The sequence below is a fragment of the Lissotriton vulgaris genome, chromosome 5 (genome assembly GCF_964263255.1).
Source record: "Lissotriton vulgaris chromosome 5, aLisVul1.2, whole genome shotgun sequence".
NCBI lineage: Eukaryota > Metazoa > Chordata > Amphibia > Caudata > Salamandridae > Lissotriton > Lissotriton vulgaris.
The window spans coordinates 1,179,173,667-1,179,191,191 of NC_141693.1; the positions used below are offsets into that span (position 1 = coordinate 1,179,173,667).

The 17,525-nt window shown below is 48.4% G+C and overlaps 2 protein-coding genes across 2 annotated transcripts in view; both read left to right on the forward strand.

Annotated features, from left to right (window-relative positions):
- LOC147712219 (uncharacterized) overlaps positions 1 to 13,549 on the forward strand; it is a 97,787-nt gene extending 84,238 nt beyond the window's left edge. The window contains exon 4 of the mRNA XM_086919600.1: positions 13,421 to 13,549. Coding sequence (XP_086775726.1) covers positions 13,421 to 13,510 — 90 coding nt within the window. The 3' untranslated portion in view covers positions 13,511 to 13,549. The remainder of the gene's footprint in view (positions 1 to 13,420) is intronic.
- The window catches only part of TACC2 (transforming acidic coiled-coil containing protein 2), a 395,420-nt gene continuing 391,315 nt past the window's right edge, over positions 13,421 to 17,525 (forward strand). The window contains exon 1 of the mRNA XM_086922962.1: positions 13,421 to 13,560. The gene's annotated coding sequence lies outside the window, so the exon portion shown is untranslated. The remainder of the gene's footprint in view (positions 13,561 to 17,525) is intronic.

Consider the following 17,525-nt stretch of genomic DNA (forward strand, 5'->3'; position numbering starts at 1 on the left):
ATCAAGCCATGTCCTACCTTACACACACAAAGCACCTACCAAAGGGGTGACTGACATGATGCTAAGGGAAGATTCAGGGGCTGGGAAGTGTGGGCACTTCACAGCCAAGATGGCAGTTCTGGACTGCATGCAGACACTGCAGTGGCAGGTCTGAGGAACACTTTACAAGCTGCTTCTGTGAGTGGCGCAAACTAGTGCTGCAGGCTCACCAGCAGCATTTGGGTTACAAGCCCTGGGCACACACAGGCCACACTACTAGGGACTAACAGGTAAAACAAATAAGCCAATCAGGGATATACCAATTCGCAGTCATATTTACACAGGGAGCATTTGCGCTGTGGCACTGAATGGCAGTGGCACAGCGCCCAGAGCATCTAATACCAGCAAAAACAGAGGAGACAACAGCAAAAAATGGAAGTGAGACCCACGCCAACAGTGCCAGGTCCTACAACCACACAGACACAGAAGTAAGGTACTGGAACAGTCCGCAAGCACATGCACCCAGGCCCTTTTATTAACAGGGACACGTCACTCGTGACGCCTGTGATGGATCGGTGTAGGGTGCATCTGTGTCCACTCCCGCAAGGGAGTGACTAACCACGTCAGTGTCTGCTGAGACACTAGAACGTGTCCTGCAGGACACTACATTCCTTCCAAATTTTACTGAAAAACAATACAAACCCAAGTCCAACCTGTAGGGGTAAACAACAATTAACTAGACACTACAAGGTCCACAGCTTCTCGAATCGGGTAGCAAGAAGACAGCAGACATGGGTTGGTGACTCTGACGGCAGCAGGACACTCTTAGCTGGCACTCATAATTTAACCTGAGTGGTTCGGGACACGAACGCTGGCTCAGAGAGGTCAGCTGCATCCCGGCAGCATATCGGTGAGAACAAGTCGTAGGGTCCGACGTTGCTCCACTCCGCTGACATTGAGGATGGCTGTGGTGAGGTCTAACAGTTCAGTAAACAGGGTGGGTCAAGAGCATGGTTGGAGTCCAAGGTGAAGGTTCACGAAGGTGTTGTTTGATCGACTGAAGTCTCTATTAGACTACTTTGCTGGAGAGGCCATTTGTCGGGATTGCCATGGGACTACTTGTAGGCTGTGCTGGGGCTGCGTGTGTGCCGACCTGGGGCAGCTGTAAGACTACTGAGGAGCCAGTACCTAGTCACTTGCACAACCCTTGGTCAAGACATGCTCTCGCTGCCTCAGTTCATGCCCAGATCTCTGTACTTGGGTGAATGTATGACATTGTTCTGAATTCTGTCCATCAACTGTGGTTTTTGCATTTGTCACCCCGAGTGGGACGGGTATGCTCAGACCTGAGTCCGGTGCTCTCCATGCCACTGGAATCAAGCTATCCTGGCTGTTGATGGCTGAAAGCCCGAAACTGGTCCTAGGATGCTTGTTTCCAGTCCAGGGAGGACCTGACTTGGCAATTCAGGCTGGACTGTTCCCATGGGGCACAGGGTCAAGACTGATTTGCATATGGCTGGGTTCAAACTGGAATGGCATGGTGAGCAGAAAACGATGGATTCAGGCCCAGATCTCTCTACTAGGGTGAATGTATGACATTGTTCGGCATTCTGTCCATCAACTGTTGTTTTTGCTGTTCAGGTGTAAGCCAGGTTAACAGGTAGCCTCTGGGTCTGCTTGTCGGCTGGATTAGCAACGTTGTAGGATTCCAGTTCATTGGTACACTTGAGATGGTAGTGTTTGCACCTTTGGCGAGGACTGACATGATGGCATTGCCAGTCGTGTGGTGGTGAGTCTGGACAACGATTGGTGACGACTTGCTGGGATGGTAGCAGGCCTTCGTTCTTTAGCCGATCACCGAGAGTGGGGGTGGTCCGGTGCTTCCATTTCCTTTGGGGAGACATCTGCATCCTTGCACTTGGACCTCTTGGTCTACCAAGACGTCGGTGACAGTGGTGTGATGGACAGGTTGAGAAACATGAGGCATGAGAATCTGTTCGCACATCCTTCTGGCTTACTCTCGGTCTCCCACTAAGCGGTCGGCAGGTCATTATCTGGTTGTCATCCTCTTCACTTGCTGTTAGTGTGTTGGGATGCACTCCTTTAGCAGCTCGAGTTCTCTTCAACGTTCAGCCCAGCCACTCACCACTTTCCCATCCAAACGTGGTTGGTTGTCCTATTCTTACTGTAGACCCTCGTGTCACACTTACACATTTCGTGCTGAGTGCAGTGTCATGCACATGGCAGTGATGATGTGATTTTATTTTAAATCACAAAAAGAAGAGGGATAATGTGATTTCCCTGGCACCTGGATGACAGGTGGTGATGATCTTCTCAGGGAAGAGATTTCTGTAGGGACTTCGCATCTACATATCTCTGTCTTGCTGAGGCTGTTCCTTCTCCCTTGGCATCTGCGGTCAGGAGCAGGGATGCAGTCCGACTTAGACTGCCAACGCTCGGGGATGAACAGTCACACTGGGAAGCATATGGGAGAGACGTGGTTTAAGCTTGTTGCAGCTTATGTTTGGTTCTCCCATGGGGCTGTGTCCAGGGATGCCGGTCCACCTTGGTGGCTGTCTGGTGTCTCTGGGTGTGCTCTTGGCTTGTGTTGCTACGAGTCCTCATGCTTCTCCTCTTGTTCTCCCTAGCACACCTGTATCTGTCTGGTTCTTCATGGTGACAGGATTGTCACTCTTGTTTTCGATTCGTCTTCCGGATGCAGTTGCATGCACCTTCTTTCAACCAGGCCAACAGGGCCTATCAACTTTAACGGTCCCTGGACAATGGGAGTGAGACTTCCAGGTGCTATCCTCTCTTCTTCTTCCTGGGTGCTGGGTGGCGTACGTTTTTTTTTTTTTTTTTACAGCCACTTGACTTCTGTGTTTCTTCTTCAGGGATTCTCACGGTGCCAGGGTGGCAGTTAACTTCTTCAATCAAGGGAGTCATGCTTGCGTCGCCAGACTGCGCAGTCGTGGCGTTTGATCCTGCCTACGTTCAGGCATGCTTGGTCACTTCAAGGGATGTGCTCCTTGCTCCTAGTGCTATGTGGCATCCGGCCACGTGTCCTTGGAGCACATCTTGTGGTTGCAGCTTGCCACGTGGAGTGTGCGACTCTCCTCTTGCCTGCGTGGTGCCACTGGCGACTCCGTCTTGAGGCAGTGTGAGAGATGACACTGCTGTCTTCGGCCCACTGTGGGGCTTCACTTGTGCAATGGAGATGTGGAGGCTCTTCTTGCTGCCTTAAGCCATGCTTCTTTTCTGTGGAGATGTCCCTCTCTCCTGGGCGTTTGCCGCAGCAAGTGAAGATGCTGGACTGGGAGTTGTAGAAGCATCAGCACACTGGTGGGTCCTTTTTTTTTGCACCACTCTCTCGCTGAACCCTTCCTCTCGCTCACAGTCCATCAGGGTTGATCCTGTGCTTAGGGTATTTCCTGAACATTTAAGTGGGCAATACTCCTTCTTCACTCTCTAGTCCCTGCCCATATGCCCCCTCAATCTCTTCTCCTCCTCACCGGGTCTGTCTCGCTCCTTCTTTCTCCTCATACATTCTTCCTGCTGAATTTCAATTTCACTCTGTGGCCTACTGAGAACTCTCATGATTGTTGCGCTGCTGATCACTCTTTTAACTGCTGTACATTTTCTAGACGTATATAAAGGTGTATTCTTTAAAAAACAGAAGGTCTAGATCTGACTGGTGAGCCTATTATAATCTGAGCTCCAAATGCCCTGCCCCCTTCCTGGATTGAACCATGCCTGTACATATTAACATTTATGGAGAGGCAAACATAGAAATGGAGGAACTTGGGTATCCAGTGAAAGTGCAATAAGGTCTTATAGATTACAGCACCCACCACAAATATTACAGGTAGCCATTGACTGTCCAGGACCGGAAGTAAATGCCGCTCAACCAATCAAAAGGCAGGTCTGCCCTAGTCGCACTTCACAATACACAGTCAGTGTACGACCACAAGTACAGTACTTCAGGCACTGGAAGGTCACTATAGATGCCCAAGTAAAACATATAACACCAACCAGAGTCACTGTAGTGTCCCAGGTGCAACCCATGACATGCTTGACAGTCACTGTAAAGCTACAGGCGTAGCCCTTCCCACCCCACATTCATTGTGGTAGGGCAAGTACAGTACCTCATGCGTTGCACAGGCACTACAGGAGCTGAGGCACAGAGTATCTTGTGCTTCGCGTGTGCTCGCGCAGTGCAGGAGTCAGGTTAAATACCTCACCTGTGGCAAGGCACGAGTCCTAAAAAAAGAAGTGCAGGGACTAACCAGGTTAGTCAGTATGCAAGTGAAATCATGACGCGTGCCATCACAGCGCATGATATATCATCAAAAAATTACCTCCAAGCGGTACTACTTGACCCTATTTTGAAAGGTAGTTAAAGCGTAGATTAGTGTACAGGTGAGGTCATAAATGTTATTACCATTAATACACAACTTAATGCGCAAATTATACACTTAATGATAGCTCTTGCCCATGTTCATAAGTACACGACTCGTTTCAACCTTCACAGTGGGCCTGTGGTGTGTTTCAAAGAAGGTCTTCTTCAGGGCTGTGATTTGTATAGACACGTAAAGGCAGCTGATTCCTGTGATTTTTCCAAGTGGTCTAAGAACTTTCTATGCAGATAGGTCACTCTGTGCCTTATTTCAGCGTGGGGCCCTTGAAGCAGGTTGTTTCTGTGAACTCATCTGGTAGTTTTATTTTTTTGATACACACATCATAGTGCATGATGTCACGACGCTTGACATTGCATGTGACATCACAGGAAGTGACCTCACTGGAAGTGACATCACAAGAAATGACATCAGATATTAAGACCTCACACATGATTATCAGGTATATCATGAGTACATTTAAGCGCATTATGAGATTTAACAAATGAGATTTGGCGTTTGGGTTGTGCCAAAAAATGGGTGCAATCTGATGACAAATCTGGGCCTCAACTAACACATTTATTATTTTAAGCCCTGCTACAAAGAAATTGGCAACCAGGAGAAGCATGGCAGTAGATCTGTTATGCTTAATTGGTTGCAAAGTCTACATTTTAAAATTTTTGATTGGGTTGAGGCATCTGCTGTAAAGGTGTCCAGTAAATCTCAGGGAATAGTAATAATGGTGAAATAACTCTGGAGTTTAACGCATTTGTTGGAGAGATCTGTGTTTTATGAAGTCCCAGATTTGAATCAAAGTAGTATAAGGTTAATGTTACTCCTTCAAAGCACATCACGTAACATGCAGATAACTGATTTTTATTTTATGTAGATAGTAAAGTGGGTTACTGCTTTTAACACAGAGATCCTTTTGTTTCCTGCAGTTCATAAATTATAATCCTTGTAATATAGCACAGTGAGCTATGAAGGACATGTGACAACTACACCTTGTAACCCTGCCTCATGTAACTCATCTTGTACATTGATTTACACATGTACATGATTGATTGTCAATGTATAATGCGTATTATTTATTTATTTATTTATTTATTTATTTATTTATTTATTTATTTATTTATAAGTTTTGTAAATCGCACGGCTACCCCCAGCGGGGGTGTCCCGGGACGACAGCGGCAAAACCAAGGAGTTAGTAGCTGGAGAACAGCCATGCCTTGAGTTTACATATGAACTGAGATTCCAGCTCAATCAATCGAAAACTCAGTGGGAGGAAGTTCCAAATTTTAGATGACACCACTGCGAAAGCTCTTCCTCCTTTTCTGGAGCGGAGGAAGCGTGGGGGTCGTAGGAGGCAGAGGTGGTTGGACCTGAGTGCTCGTGATGAGCCTACTAGCTTCAGCCTACTTCTTAAATATCCAGGACCCTTCCCGTTCAAGGCCCTGAACGTAAGGACCAGGGCCTTAAACTGAATGCGGGCGGATATCGGAAGCCAGTGCAGGTTCTTTAAATGGGGGAAATAGAGTGGCGGTAGGGCACATTAAAAATCAGCCTGGCTGCCGCATTCTGCACAATTTGCAACCGATGTAGAAGATAGGCTGGGGCGCCCACATAGAGGACGTTAGAATAGTCTAGGTGGGAGGTAATAAGGGCATGTACAATCGTTTTTAGAGAGTCCATGGGCAGGTATGGCGCGATTTTTCTTATCATACGCAACTTGCCAAAACAGGCAGAGGTCACTTTGTGGATTTGAATTTTATATGCCAACTCATTATCGATTTGAACGCCAAGGTTACGAGCCACTTTCACTAGAGATGGGGGGGGGGGGGATTCAGCTCGTGATGCCACCACATCGTCGACGGTAAAGGGGATTTTTGGTTAAAAAATAGGACCTACGTTTTATCCGTGTTCAATTTCAAGGTGTAGAGTATCATCCAAGCAACGATGTCCGAGAGGCAGGTTTCAAAGTTCCTGAGTGTATTGTCAGAGTGGTCTCTGAAGGTTAAAATATGCTGAGTATCATCAGCATAAGAGACCACTCTGACTCCGTGAGCCTCTATTACATCTGCTAAGGGAGACAGATAGACGTTGAAGAAAAGTGGGCTAAGCGCCGATCCCTGGGGGACTCCACAGCTAAGGGGTTTGTTGTCTTTGGAAAAATAGGGTCGGCACCACACCTGTTGATTTCTATCCATCAGGAAGGATTTAATCCAGGCCAGAGGGTTATCTCGTATCCCTACCTCGTGAAGCCCGTCTAGTAGTATGGAGTGGGAGACGGTATGAAAGCCGCGGACCAATCGAGGAGCACCAGCATAGCTACCTCGCCTCTGTCCACGGACTCCCTGATCGTCTCTGTGACTTCCAAAAGGGCTGTCTCCGTACTATAGCCAGCTCTGAAGCTGGACTGTGAGTCATGAAGGAGATTTTTTGTCTTCAGGAATTCTGCCAGTTGTTCTTGTACGACTTTTTCTAGTATTTTAGCTGGTTTGGGGAGGAGCGATACGGGTCGATAGTTACTAAATACTGAAGGGTCAGCCTCAGGTTTTTTTAGGATGGGGATTACTGTGGCCTGTTTCCACACAGAAGGGAAGTGACCGGAGAGAAGGGAGGAGTTCCATATGGAGAGAAGTGGTTGAATAATGACCGGGCCAGGGAAGTGAACATCTTAGCAGGATTCAGTATTCAGAACTAGATAAGGCCAATTATTGTAGGGCCCGAAAGGATTATCAGAAACTTATCCAGAAACACAAAACCGATTATTTCTCGGAAAAAATTCTAAACTCCCACAACAAATCAAGAGAACTGTTTAACATCGTGGAAAGTCTTAGTGGCAGCGACAGAACTTCCCAACCTGTGGCCCCCACTCAGGACCTCTGCAACTCATTGAATTCCTTTTTCTTTAATAAAATTCGCACCATAAAACAAAGTATCCTCACCACTCCATCCCCTTCCCTCCTGGCTGATACCTATTACAACCCTTCAACTCTGGAATCTCTTCCCCTCATTGACGGTGCCACCCTATCTAAACTCCTTGCCAAGGTTAAATCAGGCTCCCCTGATGATATCTGCCCCACACACATTTTGAGAGAAGTGGGAACTACCATTCCTGAGGGCATGCTTTCCATGCTGAATGGATCTCTCTCTCAGGGTAAAGTCCCCGACAACTTTAAAAAAGCCCTCCTTATTCCCCTGATAAAAAAAGCCAGAGCTAACCTGCTGGACCCGCTTAATTACAGACCTATATCATTGCTGCCTTATTGTGCCAAACTACTAGAGGCTCATGTCTGTGACAGTTTTTCTAAATTTGTGGAAGAATCAGAGTATCTTGCACCCAATCAGGCGGGTTTCCGCCCTTGTCACTCAACTGAAGCAGTTATTCTTTAACATAACATAACATAACATAACATGTGTATTTGTAAAGCGCACGTTCACCCAGCGGTTTCTTGGCGCTGAATAACAGATGTTTATTGTTACCCAACTCAATGGTACTCATTTTATCGACCTCAGATGGATGAAAGGCTGAGTGGACCCGCCGGGATTTGAACCTGTGACCATGAGGTCGAACACAGGCCCCTGCAGTGGACGCATTAGTCCACTGAGCCACCAGACCCGGTCTTTCGGTGCAGAACACCTTGAGGCGGAATGCAGATAACGGGATCCACCAGGCTCTGGTGCTGCTGGACCTCTCTGCGGCGTTCGACACGGTTGGCTATACCATCTTGGTCAACTGTGTCGAGCAGGCAGGTCTCAGGGGCCCTGCGCTGAGTTGGATTCACTCATTCATTACTGGCCACACTCAATCTGTTAGATTGGGCTCTTTCACTGCTCCCACCATACCTACCATCTGTGGAGTGCCTCAGGGCTCATCTTTGTCACCTTTGCTCTTTAACTTATACCTACGCCCTCTTCTATACTCTCTTAGGAAAGCGAAAGTTACCATCTTCAACTATGCAGATGACTTGCAGCTCATCTTTCCCTTAAACACCAAAAACTCGGTGGTAGATTTTCAAAACACCATGCCTCCCATTCTGAGTTGGCTGAGCTGCAATCATTTGAAACTCAACCCAGGCAAGACTGAACTGGTCTTGCCTGGGCAGAGTTCTCTTAGTTGGAACCCTAGCTTCTGGCCTTCTAGCTTGGGAGCCCCTCCTTCTAAGTCATCTTCAGTGAAGAGCCTAGGAATCTTTATCAGCGAGGATCTCTCCCTGAAAAGACAGGTAGGCGCAGTTGTGTCATCTAGCTTTTTCCAACTGAAGAAAATTAGGAAAATTGCCTGTTTTTTTCTCTGGCTGCTCTCACACAGATTGTCATTTCCCTGGTCCTGTCTAGATTAAACTTTTCCAACAGCCTCTATCTCGGGCTCCAAGCTGGAGAGCTAAAACGCCTCCAGCTGGTTCAGAATCAGGCAGCCAGACTTATTCTGAATCTATCCAAAAGGCAGTCTGTTAGATCAGGGTTAAAACAGCTACACTGGTTGCCTGTTGAGCAGCGAGTGGCTTTTAAAACCGGGTGTATTTTATTTAAATCCTTACATGATTCTGGCCCTTCATTTATCAGAGATCTTTTCCACAGTTATAACCCATCCCGCAATCTTCGGTCCATTCATAAATCCCTTCTGATTGTCCCTTCTTACAAGAGGAAGCGCTTTGGAGGCTGCTGCTTTGACCATCTTGCAGCTACCTTCTGGAACTCTCTTCCCCTTCAATTAAAACTGAGTGACAACATCCTCAGTTTCAGACATTCCCTTAAAACCTGGCTTTTCTCCCAGGCGTACTGCTGAGCTGCCTCATCTCTACTTTTAATTGGTGCGTTGTGTTCCTTTCTATAGCGCCATGAAGCCCCTGGGCGTACGAGCGCTTAACAAATTCATATTAACATTAACATTAACATTAACCGGATCAAGAGGGGAGCCTGATTTACATTTCTGCATTTGCAGAAGGGCCATGTCTAGGGGAATAAGCTTGAAGGTACAGAGCATTGATTCACTTAAGAGTGGGCTCCGTGGAGTAGTCACCTCTCCAGACCCCTCCGGGGGGTTGAAGAGGAAAAAATATCAGAGATTTTATTGTGGAAGAAATCAGACAAGCTCTTGACTGGGTTCAGTAGGGCACGCCAGAGCCACTGGTTTAGAGAAATCTTTCACAATTTGGTAAAGTGTTTTGGCTGAATTGTCTGCGGTCATGATTTTGGTGGCGAAATATTCTTTCATGGCCACTTGGCGGAGTTTGTAAAAAAATCTTAACGCATTTCTGTAGTTGACTTCTGCGCCGCTCAAGTCTCTTACAATTACTTCTCTCTTCGCGCAAGGTTGAGGAAAACCAGGGGGCGGAAGGTTTGGCGCATGCCGAAGTGTGAGATTGGAGGGGGGCAATGGCGGCTACGGCTGCAGCGAGGTATATATTAAATTTCTCAGCATCGGCATTAAGATCATCCGAAGACTGCCAAATCCGGTTGGCCAGTATGGGTTTGAGCGAGTCACAAGTGACTTTGGCCCACTTTCTCCCCCATATTTCCATTTTACTTATAACCATGAAGGGGGGGGGGGGGGGAAATCAGATTGAATGGGACTCAAAAATGATCTGACCAGGTGCTGGGTAGAGAAGGGTAAGTGGTAAGAGCCGACAAATTGGTGAATAGAAGGTCCAGGGTATGGCCCGCCTTGTGCGTAGGGCCCTGAACTCTTTGTTCCAGGTTAATGCCTGCTAATTTTTCAATCAGGGACCTTGCTTTCGCGCGGGAGGGGTCATCTATATGAAGATTAAAATCACCCAAGATGGTAAAGTGGGGGTGTTTCAAAGATAGATCTGCAAGGGTAGATAGTAGCTCCGTAAGGTAGGAGGGCTGGGTGCCTGGAGGGTTGTAAATCAATGCATCTGCAACAATCAAGTGCGTAGAGTCTGAGACACTGAAATACATAGCTTCAATGGGACCAGTATTCGCAATTTTCCTGGAGGTTATTTTCCATTGTAATCGTGATATTATGGCTAACCCTCCTCCTATTTTTGTGCCTGGACGGCTAATCCCGACCAGTTGGTAGTCAGGAGGAATTGCTAAGGCAATATCAGGGTTAGAGGTGTTTTTTATCCAGGTCTCGGTGAAGAACATCAGGTCCCAGGAGTTCGAGTTTAGGTACAACCAGATATCACCAGAGTGCCGTGGAAGGGACCGGCAATTAAGGAGACATGCTTTTATCACCTGTGGGGGGTTACGTGTTGTTCCTCTTAATACAACCTCGAGGTCTGGCAGGAGAACATGGAATATAAAAGGAGCAGTTCTTGCAGGCAAAGTGTTTGTTAAGTAGCCCAGCCGGGTTGCATTTAATATTATTACAGCCAAATTTGGGTCTCAAAGCTAGTAGTTGAGACCTAAGCCAACAAATTCGTTTGATATGGGGATCCTGAGCAGCTTGCCTGGTGCTGGTCGCGGCACAGGCGCGGACTGGTGCAGACGGGCTTGCCTTAAGCACGCCTTCGGCGTGCCAGCTGCGCGTCTGGAAGTGCATCACTTTAAATGGCTGACACGCTGCCCCGTGGCTCCACCCTCCCAGCGTTGTCACTGGCGATTGGCCGCCCTACCCTCCACAACAATCGGGTAGAGCCCGTGGTGGACCGGGGTAGGGGCGGGTTATCAGGCGGTAGGAGTGAGGCAACGAGCCGCTACAATACTCGCAGGTAAATACACAGTAAAAATAATGTTCGTTTTTTAAAATATCAGGGCAAGATTAAAAAAATTCAGGCACACCTGCAGCAGCTAGCGCACCTTAGTTCAAGCGGACGTCCTCAGCGAAGCAGGCCTGAGCCTTGTCTTAAATGGCTGACACGCTGTCCTGTGGCTCCACCCTCCCAGCGTTGTCACTGGGGGATTGGCCGCCATACCCTCCACAACAATCGGGCAGAGCCCGTGGTGGACCGGGGTCGGGGTGGGTTATCAGGCGGTAGGAGTGAGGCAACAAGCCGCTACAATACTCACAGGTAAATACACAGTAAAAATAATGTTTGTTTTTTAAAATATCAGGGCAAGATTAAAAAATTTCAGGCACACCTGCAGCAGCTAGCGCACCTTAGTTCAAGTGCGCGTCCACAGCAAAGCAGAGCTGAGCCTTGTCTTAAATGGCTGACACGCTGCCCTGTGGCTCCACCCTCCCAGCGTTGTCACTGGCGATTGGCCGCCCTACCCTCCACAACAATCGGGCAGAGCCCGCGGTGGACCAGGGTAGGGGCGGGTTATCAGGCGGTAGGAGTGACGCAACGAGCCGCTACAATACTCACAGGTAAATACACAGTAAAAATAATGTTTGGTTTTTAAAATATCAGGGCAAGATTAAAAAAATTCAGGCACACCTGCAGCAGCTAGCGCACCTTAGTTCAAGCGCGCGTCCACCGTCAAGCGTGCGTGTATGTTACGTAAAGAGCTCTGACATCCTGCATTGGGTTGCGTAGCGCTATAAAATAAATAATATAGTGCTATTGAAATTGTTATTTGTGTAAATACTGGGACAGACCAACACATCTGACATTCTTACAGTGCATTCATCTCTTATATATACACGGAATGAGCAAAGGCAAAAGCATGCCTCTCTTAAGTACCTGTGAAGAGATAACAAGCTGTGTACCTTTGTTTCCCCTTTGTGGCATTTACATTTAAGTGTGAGGTTCCAGGCTGCCTCCAGTCAGGATCTTCAAAGAAAAGAAGGCCTAATGGCCCCTTAACATCGGCCCAGCAGGAGGTGAAAAAAAAGTCCCTCACTGCCTCCAGGTTGTAAGTGGGATTTGAAAGCAGACAATGTACAGGCGCTCTTGAACGTGTCCCAGTGTCTTACACCGGGACAAGTTCAACATATTTCTGTGAGCCCCCACTTCTTGGCAGGGGGGACGGCGTCCAGCCTGTGAAAATAGCGGGTGGACACTGTGTACCTGCGTGTACTCCCAACTCGTGCCCTGACCTGCGGGTCAGCCTTCATAGAATGAAGGGCACATGCCACCCGCGCTGTCTCTATGGACACGGGCACAGTACTGCACACTCTTCGGGCACTATTTGGGTACAGGTGTAGCATTCCGCAAAATGCGCATACACGATCAAACCCGTTGTTCAGCACATTACATGTTCGCTTTCGCTGCTGGAACCAACAGAGGACATGATGTGTTGCATGCACGCCTGCGGAGAAGCCACCATACAATGCCCCATAAAATGCACAGGTATTAAAGCGGCCTAGTTTGTGTACTTCGAGAATGTTTCGTTCTTAGAGGGGTCCACGTGCAAAACAGCACTTCCTGTAACACGTGTCCCAACTGCAGCAGGGACATCTTAAGGATTTTGGGGGCCCTTGTTCAAACATATTTTGGGGGCCCCTGTTCGGAACAGTTTTGATTTTATGATTCAATTTCACCTCGTTGCTGCCCTCTTTGGCCAGGTCACTGACACACTCATCCGAATTCTAAATGTGTTTACATATAACATTCAGGGATAGGGACATGTGTTTTTAATATTATAACGTAGCAGCAGCTGCAGCTCACTTATATTACTGAAAATAATCTCTGTGACACCCTCTCATTTCTCAAACGTGAGACTGTGATCTAAATAAACTTTTTTATGGAGGTTGCATGAAACATAAACACATTTCTCTGCAAAATTTCTGTCATAGGCTGTCAAACATCAACCACATTACAAGTAAATGAAAGGAAAACAGTATTTAAAGCAATCTATTTAGGAATGATTCTAGGTCATCAGGGCAAGACTCTCAGCAGAACAGAGCTGGCTCTATCAGGGGCCCCCTGAAGCTCAGGCCCTGGGCCAGAGCCCGCTTTGCCCATGCCTTAAAACGCCTCTGCCAAGCAGAGCACACCCACTCCTGCCCGCTCTGTGCAGTCTGTGCTGTTCAGGTATCTTTGACGCCCTTTGTTGAGTTTTCTGTGTCACAGGGAGGGGCTGTTTCCAGCACACCCAACAATAAACTCTGCCATGTCCTCACGTGTGCTATTACCCGGAAACACTCCCTAGGACTGGCTACAGCTGTCAGTAACTCCCTTTTTCCCCAGGTGTTCCTCGGACGTGACTTCATCTCCCAGAAGAGTCGAGGAGCCGGACGTGCAGGCGGCAAGATGTCGGCCTTTCTTGAAGCTTCGTGAGGGACCCATGCCGAGAACACTCTGAAAAGGCAGGCACTGGCTGCAGCAAGGTGAGTGCTACCAGACCTGCCTCAGGGACGGAGGGAGCAAAACTCAGTGCTTCAAATGCTAAATAAGCTCAAAACCTTTGATTTTATTGTTATGTTTTTACTGTGGGCAAGATAGGAATATACAATGTTACATCACTGTGTCTGTTCACACTGTGATACCTTTACAACTCAGGCATCACAACGCAAGTCGTTACAACGACTTGCGCTGGAGGGCGCTGGACTTAGGAATAGTATGATTTACTATTCCAACTCCAGCCTACGTTACAGTGGGGAAGATGTTGGAATAGTAAATCATACTATTCCTTAGCATAGAGCGCCATCCAGCGCAAGTCATTGTAGTGATTGCGTTGTAATGCCCGCGTTGTAAAGGTATTGCGGTGTGAACACCACAATGTAACCAATGCTTCCCTCTGGCTTATACTCCCTTCTAAACCTATACCCCTCTAACCCATGCATTCTTCTCTGACTCCATATCATTCCTTCTAATGCCATACCTTCCGCAGCAATGCCCGTGTCACAATATCAACCGACCCCATGCCTCCTCTTCCGCTCTGGTACCCTACCCTCCACACGCCACCTTACCCGCTCACCTAGTACCTTACAGCCGCGGTCCGTGCAGGTACAGCGGTGGGGCGGTGGGGCCGGGTTAGGGGGATTTAAAGGGACGATGCAGAGGGAAAATTAAATAAATAATACATTTTCCCTCTGCATCGTCCCTTGAAATTCCCCCTTACCCGGCCCCACCTACCCAGCTCTGTTACCTACACGGACCGCGGCTGGTACCTTACGCTCTGATGTAGTTTATTTCTCTACAACCATATAAGCTATCTGCATACTGCACCTATCTCCTGACCTGGCACACTGTCCCACAACCCTGTCCCCACAGGTGTCTTTGCATTGCTTTGGATCCAGGCCTCTTAGGGGTGCACTTACCATGCAAAAGCCTGCGCGTAGAACCGAAAGGAAGTCAGCCAACCAAACCCGAGAATGATCTTAAAAGCTAATGCTCCGAAAGAGACAATTTTAAGGGCACCTAGAAAAAATTCTACAAATGAAAAAATAGGGTTAAACGTCTTCCTTTCCCCACCCTGGGTATGATTCTAAGAGGCCTGGTTATACTCAGTCTGGAGGAGGAAGACGTCTGGTCTGCCATACTTCCTGGAGACTTGTGGAACTAGGATCCTATTGGCCGGTGCTCCCATGTGTCTCAGTCCGGCCTGCTGATGTCCAAGGAGGTCTGGTGGATTCAGGAACCAGCCTGCTGGTGCTCCCAAGGACCTGAGTCCAGTCATCTGTCCAATGTCATATATCATTTAGTGCTGTCCAATACCGGACAGTTCTGTACTGTATCACACAGTGATCAGTATTGTACAATACCGACAAATCACACATTGCTATCAGTATCACACACAGCTATACATTATTGCACAGCACTGTTCAGAATCACCACTTCCGTCTAGTACCACTGAGTGCTATACTATATAACACAGGACCATTTAATATCACACACTATTCAATAGCAGACAGTACAATGCTGTACAATATTGCACACAGATATCCAATGTAAGATATTGCTATCCAGGGTAACACAGCGATCTTCCTTTGCAATATCAAACTGTACTGTTGAGTTGCACCTTGTGTTTTACAATATCGCACACTGCTGCTATTTTAATATCAGAATTACTAGCCAATCCCACACTGTGCTAGTCAGCGTAACAGTGCTATTCAATATCACGCACTGGTGTCCAGCATCAGAGCGGGTGCTATATCAGAGTGCCGTACCATTTCGCAGATTGGTACCTAATATTTCCCTGGGTAATATGGCAGCCAGTGTTGACAGTGTGAGAGCAGAAGGGGGTGTGGGCTCTCGCAGCCTGCTCTTGTGCTCACTCGGACTGTGTGTGATACTGTCCTCCATGCATGGGGGCTCGCGCCCCCGAGGTTTGAGTGTTCACTCCTCATTCGCATGTGTTTACTCTTCCTGTGTGGTGTGGTACTTGTCTTGGTTGCGTGGATGGTGGTCTCACCCTACCCTTGTGTGGGGGAGAGGGTGTGTGTTCTGCTTGTGTTTGGTGGTATTGTGTGTCGGTGGTGCTTTCCCATGTATGTTTACACTGCACGTGAGAGTGAGGCAGCGTTCAGTACAAGTGTGTGTGTTTGCGTCACAGCGCACCCCCCCCCCCCCCCCATGTATGTTATAGTGTGTAAGCTGCCTTGATATGCATACTTTTCAGGCTATGTTCTGTCTTAGTATGTAATAGAGCGAGAGCATGTTGAAGAGAGATGCAGTGGAAAGCTGCAGGCGGGATTTAAAGACAGTGGTAGCTGGGCAGTGGCCGGTGAGCCGGGCGGATGAGAAATGAGGCAGTGAAATTCATAGAGACTCCTGACTCTGACTAAGAAGGTGCTCACTGTCGGATACTGGCCATGTTAGGGGTAAAGCAGCAGATATCAGGGAGGGCTGGTGTCTGGGGTGCAGTGGGGTTGACCAGCGGTTCTGGTCGCTATGCCCCAGAGGTGGGCTTCGAGGCCAGTCCTTGAACACTGGGTGGAAAGTAGTGTGTGTGTGTAGTGTGTCTTTCACCCTGGGGACCTGTAGGGCAGTTGCAGATGACAGGATGCATGTTTGTGGGGTGACCAAGGTACTCCCTGTCATATAGGATTCCGTGCTGCTGTTCTGGGCCTTTCCATTAGGGTCCAGTGCATTCTGGTAATGTATGCAATTGGTTGCATAGATGTGAAGCAAGACTACAACTCCCACAGTGCATTACAGTGTGAAATGTAAGGGTTGGACTGGAGCATTGGTCTATAACATGCCCGCTCCTCACAGAGACAGCAGCGATACTGAGAAGAGGGCTGGAGTGTAAATCTCTCCAAATATCTCTGCAGCTCCCTTAGGTTCTGGCAGCACAGGAGGCCTTCATGCGAGCATCAGAAGGAGGCCAGCACAGAGACCTTGTTGTAAGGCGGGGTGTCCATGCACCAGCTGGGCTGTCCCAAAGAGACTGCGAGGAGACGTCTGGACAGGCAGGTGTCTCTGAGGGCCGGTAAGGTGTGGGCTGAGTTAGTCACAAGGTGGAGCCTTGCAGAGCGCAGGGGTGTCATTAGTGACATGTCAGGCGTGTTCTCTTCAGAAGGGCAGGGCGGCATGGCGTGGTAAGCGGCACAGCAGGCGTGCGCCTTGAAGGACTCTCTGTCTGTGTGCAGTGCTGTGCCAGAGTCTGTGTGCGCACACCGTGCCTGCGTGAGACTCTGCTCCCCCACACGTATGTGCACGTGTCTGACACTGCGGGTGTGACTGTGTGGTGCCTTAGCGTCCGCTTTTGTGTGTGATTCTGTGTACGTCACCTGTGTAGACTGTATTTGCGATTCTCCTGTTGTGAGTTTATTTGCCCTTGTGAAGCTCTCTGCCTCCTTGGCACCATGCGTGTACGAAAGAGAGAGAGGTGTGTGCGTTGTGTGTCTGTTACACTTGTTCATGAGAGTACATGTATGTCAAACTGTGTGAGAAAGAGGTTTGTTCTGCCGGTGTGAGACTTTGAACGTGTGTGTTTGTTTGTGTCTGATCTCCAGAGGCGGGGCCTTCTGTGGCTGCCAAGGAATTGGAATACTTCACTCCTCGCTTTCTCTTTCTTACAGTTGTGTGGTTCCTGTCTGCAAGGAGCTCGATTCATATGTGTTACCGCAGTATTTACCGTAGAACGGCGGTGCCCCTGCCAGGCAGAGCGGTACCAGTTCCAAGGCAGAGGGTGGATAACTTAGGCGAGAGGACAGGCCGCTGAGAGACTCTATGGGGATACTTCAGAGCCCCACTGCAACACATGGGCGCAGGAGCCCAGGAACGAAGACAGCCAGGGCAGGCTCTCGTGTGTGTGAAGGGGATGCTGAGAAGATGTGATGTTCAATGGCGCAAAGGCTGCTGTGTAGAAGCAGCAGGAAGCACAGCTCTCTACTACTGAGTATGA